The 21,561-nt window shown below is 33.6% G+C and overlaps 2 protein-coding genes across 5 annotated transcripts in view; one reads left to right on the top strand and one right to left on the bottom strand.

Moving 5' to 3' along the window:
* Positions 1-7,804, bottom strand: part of TfIIS (RNA polymerase II elongation factor) — a 63,297-nt gene extending 55,493 nt beyond the window's left edge. The window contains exon 1 of the mRNA XM_076463872.1: positions 7,667-7,804. Within this exon, the coding sequence (XP_076319987.1) occupies positions 7,667-7,690 (24 nt within the window). The 5' untranslated portion in view covers positions 7,691-7,804. The remainder of the gene's footprint in view (positions 1-7,666) is intronic.
* A 6,823-nt stretch (positions 7,805-14,627) lies between these two features.
* Positions 14,628-21,561, top strand: part of Ccs (Copper chaperone for superoxide dismutase) — a 28,976-nt gene continuing 22,042 nt past the window's right edge. Inside the window, exon 1 of one of the 4 annotated variants that reach the window (XM_076463866.1) lies at positions 14,628-14,831. In XM_076463866.1, coding sequence (XP_076319981.1) covers positions 14,783-14,831 — 49 coding nt within the window. In that variant the 5' untranslated portion in view covers positions 14,628-14,782. Of the gene's footprint in view, positions 14,860-21,561 lie in introns of all 4 variants that reach the window. The other 3 variants (XM_076463867.1, XM_076463868.1, XM_076463869.1) reach the window with 3 other exon arrangements.

Here is a 21,561-nt window from a genome sequence, read left to right as displayed (position 1 = left end):
TTACGGTAATATCAGTTTTTTCACACGTTCTGAACTGTACGAACACTTTCTGCTCCTACTATTTTTAGTTATTTGTTTATAAACGGTTTATTTGTCGTTTAATTTACATAAAAATTTATGTAGATGTGTGTTAATATGATATTTATGATATATTTTACGTCTATTAGCCTAATCTGATACTTTTTAAGTTATGAACAAAAACCTAGACGGGACGCAGGGGTACGAACACTTTCTGCCATAACTGTGTGTTCAGTTTGTTACTCTGCGTTGTTAGGACTGAATTTACATGGCTAAAATCAGCTTCGACCATATAGGAACTTCGGAATGCAAGTAAATAAGGGTTCACTGCTGGGAAAAGTTTTGGATACTTATTGACAATATTTACATTATTCTAGAAGTTGCTGAGGGTCGTATTTTTTGAACAGTGATTTAGCTTCGAGATCCATGGAAACCTCAATGAGTTCATCTTGTAAATTAGATTCAATAATTTCTTTTTCTATTTCTGAATCAAATGGTGTAACTATTCAGTCAGGTATGGGCATTTTCTCCAAGTCCTCAAAGCGCACTTTAAAGTCTTCATTCAATTTTTCAAGGTGATTTATGTATATATCCAAGTCATTATCAGAAATAATTTGGTCTTCATTTTTCAGTTGCCGCAAGTTTGAAAAGTACTGAAACTCTCTTTGTAGCACTGAAGATTTAAAAAGACCTATTTTAACTTGGAAGCCTAAGATGATTGTTCAGGTTTGAATATTTGTTACATCTTTACCTTGCAGACAGGCCTGTACATCATTAAATTTTGAATATAGGTCTGAAAAGATGATTCTTATTCGTTTTCAACTGATCACATAGAAAAGAATCCACACCTGTAAGAAACTCTACAGTTGGGTCATATAATTCGACAAGCCTTTGCAAGCAAACATTCTCTTGACAGTCACCTCACTTCAATATGCAACATCAATTGGTTTACCAATTGATCATTTTTTTTTCACATAGCTTGACAAACAGTCACGAATTAAATGGATGTTTTAATTTTATTTATCGATCTGATGCACACCTTTAGGGTATCATGCAATTCGTCATTAATATTTTTTGCCACAAGGTGGTGTCTGTGTAATGCACAGTGAATAGTACGTACATCGAGAATCTTTTCCTTAAGAACGGTAGCAAATCCTCTGTAGCAGCAAACCATTGAAGGTGCACCATCTGTGGTAACCGCAGTTATATTACTGAGTGGAATATTGTGCTTGTTTAAATATTCCTCCAAGCATTGAAAATTCGTCACCCCTTTTGCATCACTTTTAAGATACCTTGCAAACAAAAACTCTTCAATAATTTGTTTTTGAATTTGACTAAAATACCTCACATAAGCCATGAGAATGTTTGAACTACCAAAAGTTGATTCATTAAATTGGATGGAAAACTCACAATGCATAAGCGCCGATGCCAAAGTTTTTTCCACATCTTCAGCCATCTCATCAACACGTCTTTGAACTGTATTTGCACTTGAAGGCAAGCATTTTAAAACAGGACCAAAGTCTTTTTTTCACAACAATTTCAATTACTTCTTTAATTGATGGTATTATGATCTCCTCTACAATAGTATACGGTTTTTCTTTCTTTGCTATATTGTGAGAAATATTATACGATGTCCTTAACCCTCGTTTATTATCAACCTGAACAGGTAGGTGCTTTCATAAAATGACATTGTATTTGACCGATTTTTTATATTTTTCTTTCAACTTTCTAAAAAATTCATGATCTTTATCTTTATCAGGATGAATTATTTGAAGGTGGTCTTTCATCTTTGCAGGCTTCATAGCATCATTACTAAAAAACCTTTTCACGTAGGAGACACATAGACTTCGTTTTATTTGTAAGTGAAGGTATAAATCCAATTTTCAAGTAATCTAGTGAATATTGTCGACACTTCTTTTTGGGATCTGTAGCTGTCATTACGGTTAATGGGGTCGTGGATAAAGTTAAATAAATGAACTTTATCCACAGGTTACAAGAAGCACAGATCAATGTTTTAACGTTTTAAATTTAAAGCACAAGCAAAAGTGATAGAAATACATATAAGTAATTGTGATTGTATTTCATTTTTATTGCTATCGAATTACGTGACCATGTGGCACATCGTTACACACTTTTCGTAGATCTGAAACACAAAATTTTCATTTACTCATTTCAAGTACAGTATTTTGATTTTTTAACCTTTTAAGTACTGTTTTATTAATTACGATACCTAATGTCCTTTTTAAACTAAACAAACTCACAACTCCACTTCCGGATACAGCAAACACCAATAAATAATTAAAATAACCAAGAAAAACTATCATTGGTAATCATCAGGAATGTAAGCCAGAATGAACCTAAAACATATTGAAGAATACTTCATGCTTACAATGCTTCCTGATTGGCTCAATTACAACCGTCAGTTTAGTGGACGGAGAGTAAACGACTCTCTTATATATTTAAAAACGGCTGGTATGGGTAGAGAAAGCACTTTTTTTACTCAGTCCCAGCTTAGACACTGAGAAAGTAAGACGTGCTTTCTCCCTCGTCTTTGTCAGCATAAAGTTCTTACTGCTCGGACATACCTCGCCAGGAGCGTCTATCGACCCGTCCAAAACACGCATACTGAGCCGAGGAGGAATTCTCCTCCAGCCTTCCACTCAAGCAGACATATCTTACTAATGTAAAACCTGGAATACTGCAATCAAAGTTAGCTGCTCTCCCACCAAAAGCCCGACCAGCCTGTTCTCTGTTTTCCTGAAAGGTGTTGACACATCTATCCAACCAAGAAAAATCAAGCTTGCCTTGGAAAGCCAGTACAAGATTGATATATATACTGTTCATAGAATTTTCTCCAAGAAGTCTAATCAACCCACCGGGTTTATCAAGATTGTAACTACTTCAAAGCAAAGTGCTGACCATGTTTTACATAACGGGTGCTACTACCATATATTTCATTTTACTGCTGAACGTCCTTATCGCTGCCCCACCAATTCCAGAACCTCTAAACCTTTAAGACCACAACCTGAAGCCTCACTCTCCCATGAAGCCACCAACCAGCATAACGCCAACAGTTACCAAAAAAAAATGTTCACTCTCGGACTAACAAGGATATGACCTTTGAGCACAGACAGAATAAGAAGAAGAATAACAAGAAAATCAGTCAAACGCCATTAAACATCCCATGTTTTAAAACGTCAACCCAGACACAAACCATACAAGTAACTCATACAGACAGTACTACTATAATAGACAAGCAACCAACCAATTCTCAAGGGACTCAAACTAGAGTACCCAAAAGACACAAATCTTCCCAGACAATAGAAGAACTACCAGTCAACTCAGTAATTGATGACCAACCACTTGTCTTATTCTTCCATTCACGACAACAGTCCACATTCCCGAAACCAAGATCATCACAAGCCTGTGCAGAGGATCACGAGTATGGTTTTAGTGCCCAGACAATTTATGAAGAAATATGACACCCCCCTGTGCCGAAAACTGTATTTCCGAAATTTTCTGAGAAAGTAAGACTAAAGGTCCAGGGAGGCCTTGATGCAATGGCAAACCTTAGGCTTCTAGCTACCTATTAGTACAGTCTTTCTCCAGTTATGATTAGTTGTGCCTAGTCCATATCATTATATAATGTTCCACTTCAGCCTTCCCCAGCTATCCAGGACACGTTCAGGGTAAATTATTTGGCGCCTTGAACGTGAAAGTGGGTTTTCCTTGGGGTACTCCCGTTTCCCCCACAGCAAAATTTTGGATATTTCTTTACCAAGGCTATAAAAAGAGGTCCGTTATTCTGCGTAATTTCTTTAATTCATGCAACATCTACATTAATCTGTTTCCCTACTCTGCCCTCTTTGCCTCTCTCTGCTCATGACATAATTTTTCCCCATCACAATTTAGCTCGTTCCTCCTGTTCTCCTCTGGCTCAACTGGTCTTCTTCGCAGCTACATCCGACTAACCCCAAGTCGACCACCAGAAATCAACCAACATAAACAAACCAGACTTTTACCTTACTCTTCAAGATGACTTTAACCTTCATACACGTGTGGAGCTGAAGAGAAACAAAAGTTTCTGAGCGCCCCAGATTTGCCTTTGGGGTTTCCCCCTCAAGGGTCTTTGAAACCTAAACGACTATCAAGTTTTTAATAATAATAATAATAGAGAAAGCACTAATAGAGACAGAGAAGTAAACAACGTTTCGACGTTCTTCGGTCATTGTCAGGTTCACAAAGAAAGAAAGGGTTACTGACTGGTAGCTGACCACATGTTTGAAGGGGATTGTGTAATTGACTGTAAAAATGTAGAAGGCGTGCTTAAATGTTGTAGATGAAGAAATTTTAGAGGTAGGCATAATTAGTGTTAAAGCAAAAGACATCACAGAAGTAAATGATTTAATAGTAAAAAAGAATAAAATATACCTGACTATCCTAACATGTTTCAATGGGAAAAACGTTATAAAATATATGCAAAATATACCCAAGTGGGTAAGTTGAGGGTCGCAGGCTCGAATCCCCGTCACATCAAACATTCTCGCCCTTTCAGCCGGGGGGTGAGTTATAATGTAACGGTCAATCCCACTATGCGTTGGTAAAAGAGTAGCCCAAGAGTTGGTGGTGGGAGGTGATGACTAACAACCTTCCCTCTAGTCTTACACTGCTAAATTAGGGTACGGCTAGTGCAGATAGCCCTCGTGTAGCTTTGCACGAAATTTTAAAAGAAAACGAAAAGAAACACAAAATATATGTCGATCATTGTTGCCCCCTATCTGTTGGTGATTTGAAACTGAGTCTTTGAAAGGAATTTTTATCACTAATCGTATCACCTATGTATTTGTATGTACGATGTTTTAAGGACTGATATTGTAAAACAACGAATGCAAGATAAACTTAAGTTGTATTCTTTATTGTATTATATATTATACGTATTTTACCCATTACAATTCATATATTTATCAAGCTTTTTTCGAAACTCACTTGAATTTACTGCTTCTGTAACATCTGAAGGCAACTCATTTGAAAGGCTAACCACCCTCATGGAAAATTGAAACTCTCTCATCTGAAGATGACTGCTACTCTGCCAAAAGTTATATTAGTGTTCCCATTTCTATCATTCTTACTAGTAAATATATATATATATATATAAAGAGTATGCATCAACAATTTCAACTCACTTTAAAATCTTAAACATCTCAATCAGATCCCCTCTATCTCTTCTTTTATCAACAAAAAATAATTTGAGAGATTTCTGCCTCTCCTTGTGTAACAAACCCTCCATTCCAGCAATGTTTTAGTAACTCTTTCCAAGAACTCAATGTCTATATTAAGGTAAGGAGCCCAAAATTGAACACAAGTATTCCAATTCTGATCTAACCACTGACATGTTCAACAATTTTATGACCTCTTTAGACTTGTATCCAATATTTCTGTAGATACAAATTAAAATCCTATTTGCTCTACCATTAGCGATAGCACACTACTGATGAACCATTACACCAAGATCATTTTCTTTCATAACATTGATAAGGTTATTCCCATTGAAATTATACTTTTAATTCAAATTAATATAACCTGCATGGAACATCTTGCATTTATCATAATTAAAACCCATCGAACATTTATTTGCTCAACTCCGTAAATGCTCAAAATCCTTTTGTAAAGCAACAGCATCTTCTTCACAGCCAGCAAAACCCAAGAACTTAATATTATCAGCATATTTAAGTAATTTATTGATTCTTCCTTTATCTCATTAATGTAAATTATAAAGAGCAAGTGTACTCCAGGAACAACATTAATCCAGTTTGACTGAACTCCATTTGTAACAACACTCTGCTCTCTTCTCTCCAGCCACTCTTCTGTCCAATTAATTAACTTATCCCTAACACCTACAGAGATAAGTTTTTCACAAGCCTTTTGTGTGGCACTTTGTCAAATGCTTTCTGAAAAAATCCAGATACACCAAATCTACACTCTTACCCTCATCCATGTAAACAGTAATCTTTTTAAAGAAAGTCAAAAGATTTGTAAGGCAAGATTTTCTTGAGTGAAACTATGTTAACTATCCAATAGAATTTTAAACTTTGTTGAATGATTTTGCAGAGCACCTTTTAACAGAATTTACAAACTTTCCACACAAATGATGTGAGACTAATAAGTCTACATTTACTGGGAAAAATTTTATTGCCTCTCTTGAAAAGAGAAGTTACCTTAGTTAACTTCTGGCTCCTGCTCACTATTTAAAAACTGAAAAAAAAAGTAGTAAATGGTCGACATATATAATCTTTAATATCCTTCAAAACAATTAGGGAAATATTACCTGGTTCAGGAGACTTATCATTTTTTAATCAGCCACATTTTTCTTAACCAGTTCAAAATCAATGTGATATTTTTGTTCAATCTCATTTACATTGTTCAAGACTGCATTAGATGTGGGATACTACTTAAATCTTCATTAATAAAAATATAAAAAAGCAAAATTTAGTAACCTAGTCATCTCATAATCATCAGATACAAGCCTTTCTTTAACACCCTTGAAATGTCTTGTCCAATTTAACATTTTGTTTACCTTAATGCACTTTAAGAAATCCTTACTGTTAATTGTTATATTTCCAGCCAATCTTCTCCCATAAATCCTTTTTGATGTCTAATTTCCTGTTTCAATAACTTTTATGATCTTCTATACTTTTCTGAATCTCTTTTCATACCAATCAATTTAAATTTCTTAAATTTATTATGCTTTGCTTTAATTTTATCGCTTAAACTCTTTGTGAGTCAGCATGTTCTTTTTTACTTGTAGCTACCCTTTCCTTTCTATGAAGAATATCTTTATATTGAACATTGAAAAAGTATTCTTTAAAACTTTTCCACATCTGATTAAAGTTGTCACATAATTCATTTGACCAATTCACAACAGATGATTCTTGTTGTATCCTTTCAAAATATGATTCTTTTTAAAATTTGTAACCAAAACATCATTATTCTGTATTTCTATTTGCAGTAAAAAATTGAACCTAATAGAGTAGTTATCATTTACATCCAAATGTTATCCAATTTTTACCTTCTTGATCATTTCTGTACTTGAAGTTAACAACAAATCTAAAATACCATTGCTTCTAATAGTTTCCAAAAACATTTTTCCTCATAGTTTGACTCTAGCAGTTTTTGGTACATGTGCCTGAAATTAAAATCATCCATAATTATTACTTTATTAACAGCTGAAATCTTAACCTCATTGTAAAGACTCTTGCTAATTTCATCTGTATCATTTGGTAGTCTCTTACAAATTCCAACTAAAAGGCTTTTTTTTTCTTTATATCCACAAATAGAGACCCAAAGGGATTTAATCTCCATTCTATTATCTTTATAATCCTCAATTTCAACAAGATGTAACCCACATTTTACATATAAAGCCACTCTTCTCCACTCTCTTTAATACTCTATCCCTAATAAATGGCCAGAAACCCTCTACTTTATAAAATAAGTTTTATATATCAAAATCATCAATGTTTAATCATGTTTTAGTTATTCTCATTTTATCAAACTTCTCTGTTCCTACCACTAGTCTAAAGTCATATATTTTATTTCTTATACTTCTAGCATTATAATAGAAACAATTGAGCTTATCCTTATAATTACTTACATGCTTATTTCCTATGCTACACATTTCTCTGCTTCTTATTCTTTTTGCATTTAGTTTTCCAGGTCCTCATCACTGTTTAGTCCAAGTTCCCTAATAAAACCTACACATTGCACCCATTACGCCTAATAAACACTTAACTCCTACACTGTAGTTATACTTAAAGCCTCAGAAAATAGATGCTCAGAACCAAATACCAGTAGCTTATTGTTAACAGTGTTATTCAGTATGACTGGTACGGGTATTAACATTTTTACGAATAAAGCAGAGAACAACGTTTCGACCTTCTTAGGCCATTTTCAGAAGAAAACATAGAAAAGTCGAAACGTTGTTCTCTGCTTTATTAGTAAAAGTGTTAATACCCATACCAGCCGTCCTGAGATACATTTTTACATCAAGTGGGTTTCTCGTCATCACGTAACACTGTTACTGTTAAGACTAATGTTTAAGAACCAACTATTAAGGACCTATTTACACGATAACGTTTCACAACAAAATCATAAACTATATCATTATCATTTCTGTGGGATCCAAATTTACATAGAAGTTTTTGTTTCGACTCGTCAACCACGATAAAAAGCATAATATATACATTATTGTCTACACTTTAATAACAAAAGCCCTCGCAGTACACCTTTGTTGTAAGTCCACCTTCAACAGTTCTTCTTGCCGAATTTCCTTATTTTGAGATTATGTGGGGGTAGTCTTAATATATAGAAATATTCTCCTTTTTCATTTCAATCAAAGTAAACACAAACCCTCTAACTACTGGGTTTATGACTCGGATCCAGGTTGACGACATATGACTGTTTTTCTGCATGGTCAAATTGTTGATCACTTGCAAATATGCCTCCAAATTTTTTCGTGTACATAAATCTTGTGAAAGTACCAAATACATTTCTTATTGGTTCATAGCTTTTTTTTTAGATATCAGATACGATATTTTTAGACTTATCGATTTCTAAAATTGACTGAAATTCTGCTAATGCTAGAACATTTATAGTATTTGATAAGACACTACTAAAACGTTATTCATCTCGCTAAAGCTCGCTAGCTTGGTTGGTTTCACGCCGTTTACAAGCGTGCTTTTTACCTACAAATATTTGTTTGTTTTGGAATTTCGCACAAAGCTACTCGAGGGCTATCTGTGCTAGCCGTCCCTAATTTAGCTGTGTAAGATTAGAGGGACGGCAGCTAGTCATCACCACCCACCGCCAACTCTTGGGCTACTCTTTTACCAACGAAAAGTGGGATTGACCGTCACATTATAACGCCCCCACGGCTGGGAGGGCGAGCATGTTTGGCACGACTCGGGCGCGAACCCGCGACCTTCAGATTACGAAGCGCACGCCTTAACGCGCTAGGCCATGCCAGGCCCTACCTACGAATATATTTAATGCTCTCTCAGAAATGCAAACGTCCGAAGTTAATTCACAGAAGTTAAACGGTTCGTAATGTTCGAAATCTATAACGTTCCTGTTCAAATTCTGTAGTTTCCACTTAATAAGCGTTAATGACAATTGTCGCTTCCGAGGCTTATAGTACACTAACTTTAGTTAACAAACAAATACTACTCTGTCTCTTGGCGCGTCGGTTTATGTAGTTTAAGGCGAGATTTTTGATTTTTTTTTTTTTGAATTTCGCACAAAGCTACTCAAGGGCTATCTGTGCTAGCCGTCCCTAATTTAGCAGTGTAAGACTAGAGGGAAGGCAGCTAGTCATCACCACCCACCGCCAACTCTTGGGCTACTCTTTTACCAACGAATAGTGGGATTGACCGTCACATTATACGCCCCCACGGCTGGGAGGGCGAGAATGTTTAGCGCGACGCGGGCGCGAACCCGCGACCCTCGGATTACGAGTCGCTCGCATTACGCGCTTGGTCATGCCAGGCCTCGATTTTCGAATGATCGACAATGTTAGAAAACACGCTAGCATTTTTGTAAAACAAATATCGTTGATTCTTACTCTCTAAAATATTCCACAAATTCAGAGAAAAAGCAGGACTTGCACAATACATATCCAACAATATACGTCACATACATAAAAAATTATACTGAAACAAACATAGGTATTAATACAGATGTTTAATGGTAAATTCATTACAGGAGTAATAAGAAAACAAATCAAACAATGTTTCTTGCTTGGAAAGTCTTCCTATTTTAATGTGAGTAATATTAAACTGTAATGATATTTTGCAGGATTTGATGTATCCCTTTCTTCGTCATTAGCAACCTGAAATACTTTAGATATTTTAACAAAAGAAAGGCCCAGCATGGCCCTGTGGTTAAGACACTCGACTCGTAATCCAAGGTCGCGTGCTCGAATCCCCGTCACGCCAAATATGCTCGCCCTTTCAGCCGTGGGGGCGTTATAATGTAATTGTCAATTCCACTATGCGTTGGTAAAAGAGTAGCCCAAGAGTTGGCGGTGAGTGGTGATGACTAGCTGTCATCCCTCTAGTCTTAGTGCTAAATTAGGGACGGCTAGAGCAAATAGCTTTCGTGTAGCTTTGCGCGAATTTTAAAAGAAACAAAAGAATCTGTATCATCACAATAGTTGTGGTGAACTAATTGTGAACTACTAAAAATGAAAAAGCCAACGCAATTTCAAAAACACTTTATTCCTACCTACGTGAGACAGACTCACGCACGCCAAAAATATACGGCATCCCCAAACCTCATAAACCAGATTGTCCATTACGACCAATAATGTCCACATATGAATCGTTTAATTACAATCTTGGTAAATACATAGCATGGGCATTCTCCAAATATGTAACATCAGCCAGCTCATTCATCAAAGACTCTTTTAATTTCAAGTCTAATCTAAATCAACTTAATCATAAAGCCTTAATGGCCAGTTTCGATGTTATATCCCTCTTCACAGAAGTTCCAACCACTGAAGCCTGCAAGATAGCCTTATAACTCTATATCCGAGACCATAACCCAACTATAGACATTCCCAGTAACCAGTTAGCAACCCTCATAGAATTCACCACGATAAAGACAAACTTCATGTTCAACAACCACAACTATATACAAACAAATGGCCTAAGCATGGGCAACCCAGTATCACCAGTTCTAGCCAATATTTTTATGACACAAGTTGAAACACAAGCAATTAACACAGCATTACATCCACCACTATACTGGTACAGATATGTAGATGACACGGTTGCGGAATTCAAATCTACAGAACACATACTTAATTTTTTCAATCACATTAACTTCACATGTGAACAGGAAGAAAGCAATCAAATATCATTTCTTAACCTCAAAATTACAAGAACCAATACACAATTTAAAACAGAAATCCACCGAAAAATCACCCATAATGGACTATACATTCCTTGGGACTCAGCTTATGAAACAAAACAAAAACTCAACATACTAAGAAACCAAATAAATACAGCCATAAAACTATGTTCGCCAGATAAAATTAACGACTAATTAGACAAAATAAAACAATACTTCATCAACATCAATAAGTTTCCTCCACAAACCGTAGAAAACATTATACACACACACCTAGACAAAAAGCAAAATCAACTAACAGAACTAAATATATTCCACGAATTAAAAACATCACGAAACCATATACTGCTGCATACCATATATTTCCGACATCAGCAGAAAAATAACCAACATTTGGCAAAAACTAATAACAAAATATGACATTCCAGTTAATACAAAATTTATTCAAAAACCAGGCACAAAACTAAGGTCTATACTGTGTAAAAACTACACTGACAAACACCACATCAACATTATTTGTAAAATACAATGTGATAACTGCCACGACTTCTATATTGGAGAAACAAGTAGAAAAATGGAAACCAGATTCAAAAAACACAAAAAGTCACTTTCACACGTTTTCGAACACTGCAAATCAAATAAACACAACATGACCATAGAAAACACCCAAATACTAAATAAAGAAACAAACATAAACAAACGCAAAATTAAAGAAGCATTACTTGTACAACAATTCAAGCCCAAAATAAACCAATACAAAGGAACACCTTTATACCTATATTAATAAATATAATCAAACATCTAAGCACGCCCTCTACATTCCTACACTCATTTACACAACCCCCTTCAAACATGTGGTCAGCTATCGGTCCGCGCCCGCGTCGCGCTAAACATGCTCGCCCTCCCAGCCGTGGGGGTGTATAATGTGCGGTCAATCCCACTATTCGTTGGTAAAAGAGTAGCCCAAGAGTTGGCGGTGGGTGGTGATGACTAGCTGCCTTCCCTCTAGTCTTACACTGCTAAATTAGGGACGGCTAGCACAGATAGCCCTCGAGTAGCTTTGTGCGAAATTCCAAAAAAGAAAAGAAAGAAAAAAGCTATCGGTCAGTTATCTTTTTCTTTCTTTGTGTACCTGACGATAACCGAAGAAGGTCGAAACGTTGTTCGCTCCTCTACATAAAAAAAAAATTCTCAACCCAAACGAGCCGTTTTTACATATATAATTGTGAACTTTTCTTCTCCTCACTAAAATACGTAATTTCAGTGAAGGACTAATCCACGAAAGATTTAAATACCTAATACCATGAAGTAATGATGAGCAGCTCATTCAGCGAAAGTAACACAGGCCTGCGAATTTAAACTTCAGAAAAGTGTTTTGGTTTTTTAATAACTAAATTTTCGTAATTCAGCTATGCAGATTTCGAAAATAATATTTTTTTTCTTTTCTATCACATTAGGTTTTTTACACATATCGTGTAGAAAAACTCTTACTTAGATCAAATTTGTCACAAATACAACAAAATATGTTTGGTCTATTTACATAACCTTTCTTTTTGCCAAAGTGAAAAATATATAATATCGAAAAGAGCAAAATAATGTAAAAATGCATGAACAAGTAAATACTATCCAGAATTGACACATCATACGAACTCTTAACCGTGTTTCTCGTGAGTTCTAGAACAATCGATAAGACTCTCATGTCGCGATTGGTCCAGAGAAATCTATAGCCAGTGATTGTCAACAATTTAAGTATAACAAAGTGTTACCCAATTTAAATTAAAATGTCAGTGATGTCGAGAAAACCCACTTGTAGAGAAATATATATGCAAAAACGGCTCGTTTGGGTTGAGAAAATATTTTACGTAGAGAAGCGAACAACGTTTCGACCTTCTTCGGTCATCGTCAGGTTCACAAAGAAAGAGGTAACAGACCGGAAGCTGACCACATGTTTGAAAGGGGTTGTGTAACTGAGTGTCGGAATGTAGAGGGCGGTGTTAGATGTTTGAATATATAATTTTATTTATTTTATTATATTAATATAGGTATAAAGGCGTTCCTTTATATTAGTTTATTTTGGGTTTAAGTTGTTGTATAAGTAAGGCTTCTTTAATTTTGCGTTTGTTTATGTTTGTTTCTTTATTTAGTATTTGGGTGTTTTCTATGGTCATGTTGTGTTTATTTGATTTGCAGTGTTCGAAAACGTGTGAAAGTGACTTTTTGTGTTTTTTGAATCTGGTTTCCATTTTTCTACTTGTTTCTCCAATATAGAAGTCGTGGCAGTTATCACATTGTATTTTACAAATAATGTTGATGTGGTGTTTGTCAGTGTAGTTTTTACACAGTATAGACCTTAGTTTTGTGCTTGGTTTTTGAATAAATTTTGTATTAATTGGAATGTCATATTTTGTTATTAGTTTTTGCCAAATGTTGGTTATTTTTCTGCTGATGTCGGGAATATATATTCTCATATTCTTGAAAACACACTCAATGTGCACTTCACTGATAGGTAAATAATGATCACCTGCAAACAAATTATCTGGGGGTAATCAAATTCCACTTCCTGTCTTCAAACATTTGACTGATATTCTTTTAAAATACTTCTGTGGTATATAATCTCTTCCTTACTCGAACCTACTGCACACCCTAATGAGAAACAAGTATTGAAATCCCAATATTTAAAACAATTTTGATACAAATAACCAAGGTAACTTCAAACTGACCACCTTGTCTTTGCTAATCGTCTTGCACACATCCTAATATCCAATAATCTACTATTTGATCACGCATCAAGAAATAATTTCCACACCTCCCATTATCGAGTAAGTCTCACATAAATTGTATTTCAATTTTGGTTTGGTTTGTTTTGAATTTTGCGCAAAGCTACTCGAGGGCTATCTGCGCTAGGCGTCCATAATTTAGAGAGAAGGTAGCTAGTCATCACTACGCACCGTGATATTTGGTTTATTTTCTTTCAATTTTTCTTTCAGTTTGAATGAAACTGAAAAAGTCAATTTCGTCACCCATATCTAAGACTCGGAATTGAATTATTTCTTTTAAATTGAAAACAAAATCTTTTGAATGTGGTTATTTTTTTTTACTAAATGCTTGAAATACAGGCCCGGCATGGCCAGGTGGTTAAGGCACTCAACTCCTAATCTGTGGATCGCGAGTTCGAATCTCTGTCACACTAAACATGCTCGCCCTTTCAGCCTTGTGGGCGTTATAACGTTACGGTCAATTCCACTATTCGTTGGTAAAAGAGTAGCCCAAGAGTTGACGGTGGGTGGTGATGACTAACTGCCTTTCCTCTAGTCTTACACTGCTAAATTAGGGACGGCTAGTGCAGATAGCTCTCGTGTAGCTTTACTCCAAATTCAAAAACAAAACGAACAAAATATAAACTTCTGTTATTTTTCTTAAATACTTAACTGTAAACAGTAGTTATGATACTATAATTCTTGTCTCTCGAATAGGCTTTTTTTAACTTTTAAATGACTTGGGAATAAATTGAATGATATTTTATTGACGATGTTATATTTCACTTTGAGTGTACTATTCAAATTGAAAGCGTAGTATGCTAATAAACTGATAGCTTGTTCTGATAATGGAAGATGGTATTGAAACTTCAATTTTTAAAATCTATTTTTATTCTAAATTATATAAGTTACTTTATGGCATGTAAAATCATGAACGCGTAAAATGACGCAGTGCCATCATAACTCAAGTTGTTTTTGGAAATTAAGAGTTGTTCCTTTCGCTTACAAATACTACCCACTCATGTAAACATTATGAAAAAAAACTGTATGCCGGTCAGCGATGACGATTTCGTCATTCAATGGAGCATTAGTTTTTATTGAATGATATGCTGCTTTTGAAACGTACTCGTAACGAGTATGGAAACCAAAGCGAGGGTAAGACAAAGAGTAAAACTAGTAAGAGGTATTTATACGAATAAATGTTGTTACTGTTTTTAGATTAAGATTATATGAATGTGTAAGCTTAGTTATTGGATATTCCTGTTTAGAATTAGCTATCAGTACCAAATGGCTTATAGAATCAATTATAGTTTTGAAGAGTTGTAAATAGTAATTCAAATTCGGGTATGAAAAGATAATGTTGTAATACAATTTATAAATTCATTTTGCCCAGCATTACTAAAATAAATAATGTTCTTATGGAAATACTAACCCAACGAACTTTGTGAGCTTACTTTGCAATTTACTCACTTTTTTGGTATAATGTTTTTATTTATTATGATTGAATTTCCAAGATATGATGAGGGGCAATTACGTCTGTGATCTTGCCATTATCTCATTTTCCACTAGTAGTATTAACCCTATTCAAAACTATGTATCTAAAAACCTGTCCCATTTTCTGTTGATAATTTTACTTAAAATTATATTATTTTTTATACTTTAATTTGCAGAAACCATTCATTTAACAATGAATCCCAAAATATGTATTCTATTTTGTTTTAAGATTCTTTTAATATTATTAGCATCAATAGTATTATAATTTTTTATTTTTTTTCCCAGTCTGAACATGAAGGTACTGCCTTGAAAATTTAGAGTTTTCATACTTTAAACTTTTATATCCTGACTATTGTTTATCAAATTCAGCAGAAACTGAGCATGTTGCATCATAATGATTTAACATTTACTGTTGCTATAAGTGTAAAATTTCTTGTAATCAAGTGCTGGTCTTTGCTAATGCTGACAAAAAATAAATTAAGTTGAGTCTAGCATGTCTTTCTCAAACCATAAACTTGTGTAATATCTTTGTATTATTCACAGAATATATCATGAAGTCAGAGGTCTATTTGTTCTCCAAGTAATCTTGTAAACTTTAATAAAATCACTTCATACCCATCTTGTCTTCAGATGAACATAAACTTATCCCTGCAAGAAAACCCTTCCATTCCTGGAATCATCCTTATAATCTTCTGTACTATATTCATTAAGTCAATGCCCTCTTTATGTAAGGGTCCTGAAACTGCACACAGTATATCGTGAAAGTTGTTTTGGTTTTAAAAACAGACTTTCCATAATTTAGTTATGATATCTCAAAAATAATATTCATTTATGTCTGCCACATAAGGATTTTTTACAAATAGGGATGGAAAAAAACTCAAACTTAGCTCATATTATTATTTTGTTTACCACAATGAACATTTTTGTTTATTATTTATGTTTCTCCTGGGCTCTGCAATGGTCAATAATACAATAAGACTGTAGTGATATCTACAGCCAGTGGTTATCAATATTTTAAGCATAACAAAATGTGACCTGATTTTAATGAAAATGATTCACTTATACAAAAGTACATATGATGTTTTGTTAAAATTCTGTATGTGATGGAGAAAAATGTATATCATTTTTAAATTCAGCTTACAGGAATTGCTGTAGAACATGTAGAAATTTCAAGACATTAAAATTGTGTAGGCATGTGTAATCAGTAAGAGTATAAATACACCCTAAACTTTATTTCTAGTAAAGAAATGCTGCTTTGATGGCTTGAGTAACCTACAGCTTTTACCACTATACCAGAAGTGCTCCTAGGTGGCTCAGTGGTAGGTTTAAGGACTTATTAAAAATCTCGTTTTGTTACCAGTATTGAGTACATCACAGATAGTCTGTTGTATAATTTTGCTTAGTAACAAACAATGTGTGTCAGGAGCCTTTCTACTGTTATAGTGTTGTCAGTATTGATTGAGTTTCAGTTATGTTTAACATCATATGTTTGTAAGTGTGAAACCTGCTAAAAACCAAGTTATAAGACCTATGGTGGTTAGTGTAAAGGTTATCTTTTATTGTACCAAAAATGTGTTTAGCTTTGCACTTGACAACAAACAAACCATTGTTTAACAATTTTATTACTTTCATATACTGTTGAGAATGCAAAGTATTTATGATGTATTTATATATTAAACCATCAGACTTCTGAAATAATTATGGTTCCAGACATTCTTTTAACTAAGGCATTTTCAAAAACAGCTAGAGTAATTTAACCTAAAAAAATGTATATGATTGTGTAAATGTTATAATTCACAGTTTCTTCTGCAAATGCATGTCTACTCTTTTTCTTGTAGTTTTATATTTTTTGGCATAGCACATGCAGTTAGTAATGATCCACAACCTAGCTGGTTCATAGATAAACAGCATATATACTTTGATAGATTTGATAATGAATAGAAACACATTATAATAGATGTACAACTTACATGCACCTACTCTGTGTGCTTGCGATAAAATTTCTGTTGAAATCATTAAAGCCAACAGATTCTTATATACCTTGTAAAAGAAATCACAGAAGGCTTTTAAGCACATTAATATAAGAAATTTACAAATTATTTTTCAAGTTCCTGTACATGGTTGATACTTCTTTTAGAAATAAGTTGCACAAATATTCTGTAATTGCATCTAGAGGATAAATTACTAGTATTCTGTCACTCTTTTTAAATCTAAATTGGCCCTTTTTTTATAATTCAGCTTCTTCTTTGAGTATCAACAATTGTGATAATTGTTACTACAATTAATGCAGGTTTTTAGAATTATCTATAATTTGTGTGATTTTTTTTTGTGCAGTTCATAAAGGTGAGTAATATTTAGTTTGATGATAATATTACTGGATAAAAATTGTGTTTGAGGAATTTGCCCTAAATAATGGCCCCTTTTTTAAATTTTAGAATAAGCTGCAATTTGTTTGATAAGATTAATATATAATTTTGATAGAGAAACACATGATGAGTAGATGCATTTGTTTTCTGCCACACTTTGAGGTAATAGTCCAGTGAAGGTGCAAAGAGGTAGTCACATGAGTTTACTTTGCTCCTATTGTTGGAGAGGTGATGCATGATGATTTACATGAGGGGCACATTCAAATAACTTGATTCCAATAGGGAGAAGGTTTGTAGATTGTATAAATAACTTGATTCCAATAGGGAGAAGGTTTGTAGATTGTATAAATAAAATGATTCCATAAAGGGGCAGGAATTAATGAAAATAACTAATCTTGTTAGCAGAGGGAAGTACCTACCAGAAATACATTTTCAGTATAAGAAAATTATAACTTTTGGCATGAAGCCCAAAATAGAATTTAAGGCATATGAAAAACCTTCATGATATTTTTTTATCTTTTTAGACATAATGTATGTATTAGTTTTTCAGTGTTTTTCCTTTCTTTCTTTTTGTTTTAATTTTAAACTTTGTAAAATTGTTTAAATTTCTTTTCAGGTATATTATGTTACTACTAGTAAAAGACGAAAATGACTATTCTTGAAATTTCAGATAAACATTTTATCTTTTATTGTGCCAGAAATGTGTTTTTTACTCTATATATCTTTTATGCATATTTTCTCCAATTATAGGTTAATTTCTACCTTTCTTTTCTATTTATGAGTCTCACTTGCATTTTGTTATTTGCTAAGATAATGTAAAAAAAATTTAATTGATTTCCACTGATATGAAATTATGACATATTGTTGTATCTTAAGGTTTTAATCAAGTAGAGAAGTCGCAACATGGAAAAAACTGTAGACTCACAGATCTCATATGCATATTACCTTATGGGTGTGATGGTGGAGTCTCAAAAAATTAGACAAGAAGACTTATACAAGAAATAAGTGTTAAATGGAGATCTTCACAGTTTATTATGTAAACATCAATGTACTGCCATATAATACAGGCAAATGATCATGTATTTATGTGTGTGACTAGCAAGGGCATTGAATACTATTCAATAATATGCTCTTCATAGTCTATGTTCTTCCACCTGTCACTTATGCTAGTGTATAAAAGAGAGTGAATTTGACCTTGACAGAATCTAAGTAATAATCCATACTTTAAATATATATGATCCACTATTCTATTGAATGATATACGCACAATTCAGCCACTGACAAACTTTAATAAATTACTGGTAAAATCCAAACAGCATCCATAGTCAGATCTAGCTTAAAATTTACGTTAACAAACAAACAAAAAAATTGTAAAAATAATAGGTTACCACTTTCCTTTTGAAAAATACATTATTCTGTCAGCCTAGCCTTTTTTCCACAAATCTTTAGTTGTGACTTCGTTATGGCAACATTTGTTTGGTTTCTTTGTTTTGAATTTCTCGCAAAGCTACACGAGGGATATCTGCGCTGACCGTCCCTAATTTAGCAGTGTAAGACTAGAGGAAGGGTAGCTAGTCATCACTACCCACCGCCAACTCTTGGGCTACTCTTTTACCAACGAATAGGGGATTGACCAAACACATTTTAACGTCCCCACAGCTGAAGGGGCATGTTTGATGTGAGGGCAATTCGGATCCGCGACCCTCGGCTTACAAGTTGAGTGCCTTAACCACTTGGCCTTGCCAGGCCATTGACAACACTGATCTTAGGTCAGCATGCCACTGTATTATGATAAAACTCAAGTGCTTGAACGAGTTTTTATTAAGAAGCTATTTTGTGTCCATGAAAAGTGCCAAAGATATAAGTTGTCACCTTTATAAAGAATAAGTGGCTTAATATCAGTAATAAATCTGATACGAGTAAAAATCTTCCTAGATCTAGGCCTAATACAAATTCATTGGCGTTATCGACGTGTGCAAGCACTTCAACGCAGGATGATGCAAGAAATATCGGAACAAGAAAGAAAATAAAAGTATGATGAAAGTTTTACTGAATATTGTTTTACATGGACAGATAATAAAGATGGACCTAGTGGGCTGTGGGTTGAATGTGGAACAATGTTGAGTAACAATAGTTTGCATCTAGCAAAGTTAAAACAGCATCTCGAAACCAAACACTGCCAATTAAAAAATTCAACTTCCGAGTATTTCAAAAGAAAGTGTTTGCAATAAAGTGCAAGGAAAGCTGCGTTTCGTTCATTCGTCCATCAGGACAACAAAGGTGCTCTTGTTGCTTCATTTCACGTTACCGTAATGGAAAAGCAGGTGAAGCTCATACAATTGCCGAAAATTTGATAAAACCATGCGTAAAAGTGTGGTTCACTTACTGTTAATTGTGATTTCATGAATTTTATCTGTAATTGCTATATTTGCAATTACATTTGTTCATTCATAATATCATTTTATTTGAAAATGTCATGAATTACTAATGATATGTTTCAGATCCAACAGTGACTCTAACATAACTATGTTGCTTGGATGTTTCTCGTTATATATGTTTAATACAGATGTTACTATTATATATCCAGTTTTGTCATTACCTTAACATAAGGAATTAACCATTATTACAGCATTTTAATTGTTTTTTAAGACTATGATAACACTTAGTGGTACATATACATACTTCTGGATTCTGAATATTTGGTGAATTACTTATGCAACAACATAAAAAGTATATGCAGTGCTGTAAGTGCAATAAAAATATATTTGAAAATCATTGCAAATATTAATTTCCCACATAAGTAAACACCATTCAGACAATAACATAGGTTTAAACGTAACAACTTGCATGGTACTTATTTCTTCTCATGGTGATAGACATAACCTGGGTAATTCTGCTTGCCTATGAACTTTAAATTATTAGAAGAACTATATACTGACAGGACTGTTCTAGAAACCTTATGAATAAAACACTAGATTTTTTCATGAACTGAACTGAGCAGAAAAGTAATTGTCTACTCCCCTATAGAAGTGCAAAATATAGTTCTTATCATCTTGATTACATCTAGTTTTTCTTCAGTATTGTAAATCACTTTTTTTAGTGACAGTAAAAACTTCATCTCTAATTTTAATATGAACAGCAGTATGACTTGATAATCAAGTTTGTCTTTTTAATTTTACAAGCTCACTGTCATGCAGTTTTTGAGCCATTACATTGTTTTATGCCACAGATGAAACATTGTCTTTAGTCTGAAATCCAAAGTTGCAAATAACTATTTTTTTTAGTTCTCTATGTATATATATCTTATTATCTGTAGTTAAATAAGTTAACATTAATCTAAAAGATGACATATTATTACTAATGGATGTATCTTTATATAATTTTCTATGAGGCTTAGAGGCGAGAAGTTTAGCTGCTCACCACATGTGTGTGTGTACTATTCCATAATTATTTACTTGTTGTTTTTCTAACAATTTCTCGGTAAGCAAACTATATTTCCCACAATCATTTCATTCCTCAAAGCCTATTCTACTGCCTACTTGGTTTTATTATTAATATAGTAATTTGGTGCTTGTGCATAAAGTTTCAACAAGAAAGATATAGAAAAAACAAAATAGAACAACTTGTCTGGTATATCTTTTTTTTTTTCCTACTGTTATGTACTTTTCAGTTAATATTATTAAGTTGCATATTAATCTAACTTAAAATAGGATTACATGTATTTTTAGCTTGTATAACAGTGCTTTATGAAAATAGAAATTACATACTTTTGCCATGCACATCTCATTCCTACAGAATCATTGCATTCGTAAATAAATTTTAAGATTAAACAATATGTTTTATTTTTAACTTTTCATTTCACATAAAGTGTAAAAATTCTATTATTTTATTTTTTTTACACCTAGCTCAAAAACTGAGTTCATTTAAACCACTGGACTGAACTTGCAGTTATTCAGTTATTCCTGTCTAAAACTTATAGAAAAATAAGTTTGAGTTTATCATAAATGTAGAAATTACTAAGAAAT

The sequence above is a fragment of the Tachypleus tridentatus genome, chromosome 10 (genome assembly GCF_004210375.1).
Source record: "Tachypleus tridentatus isolate NWPU-2018 chromosome 10, ASM421037v1, whole genome shotgun sequence".
Lineage (NCBI taxonomy): Eukaryota > Metazoa > Arthropoda > Merostomata > Xiphosura > Limulidae > Tachypleus > Tachypleus tridentatus.
This window is presented reverse-complemented; position numbering and strand designations above follow the sequence as displayed.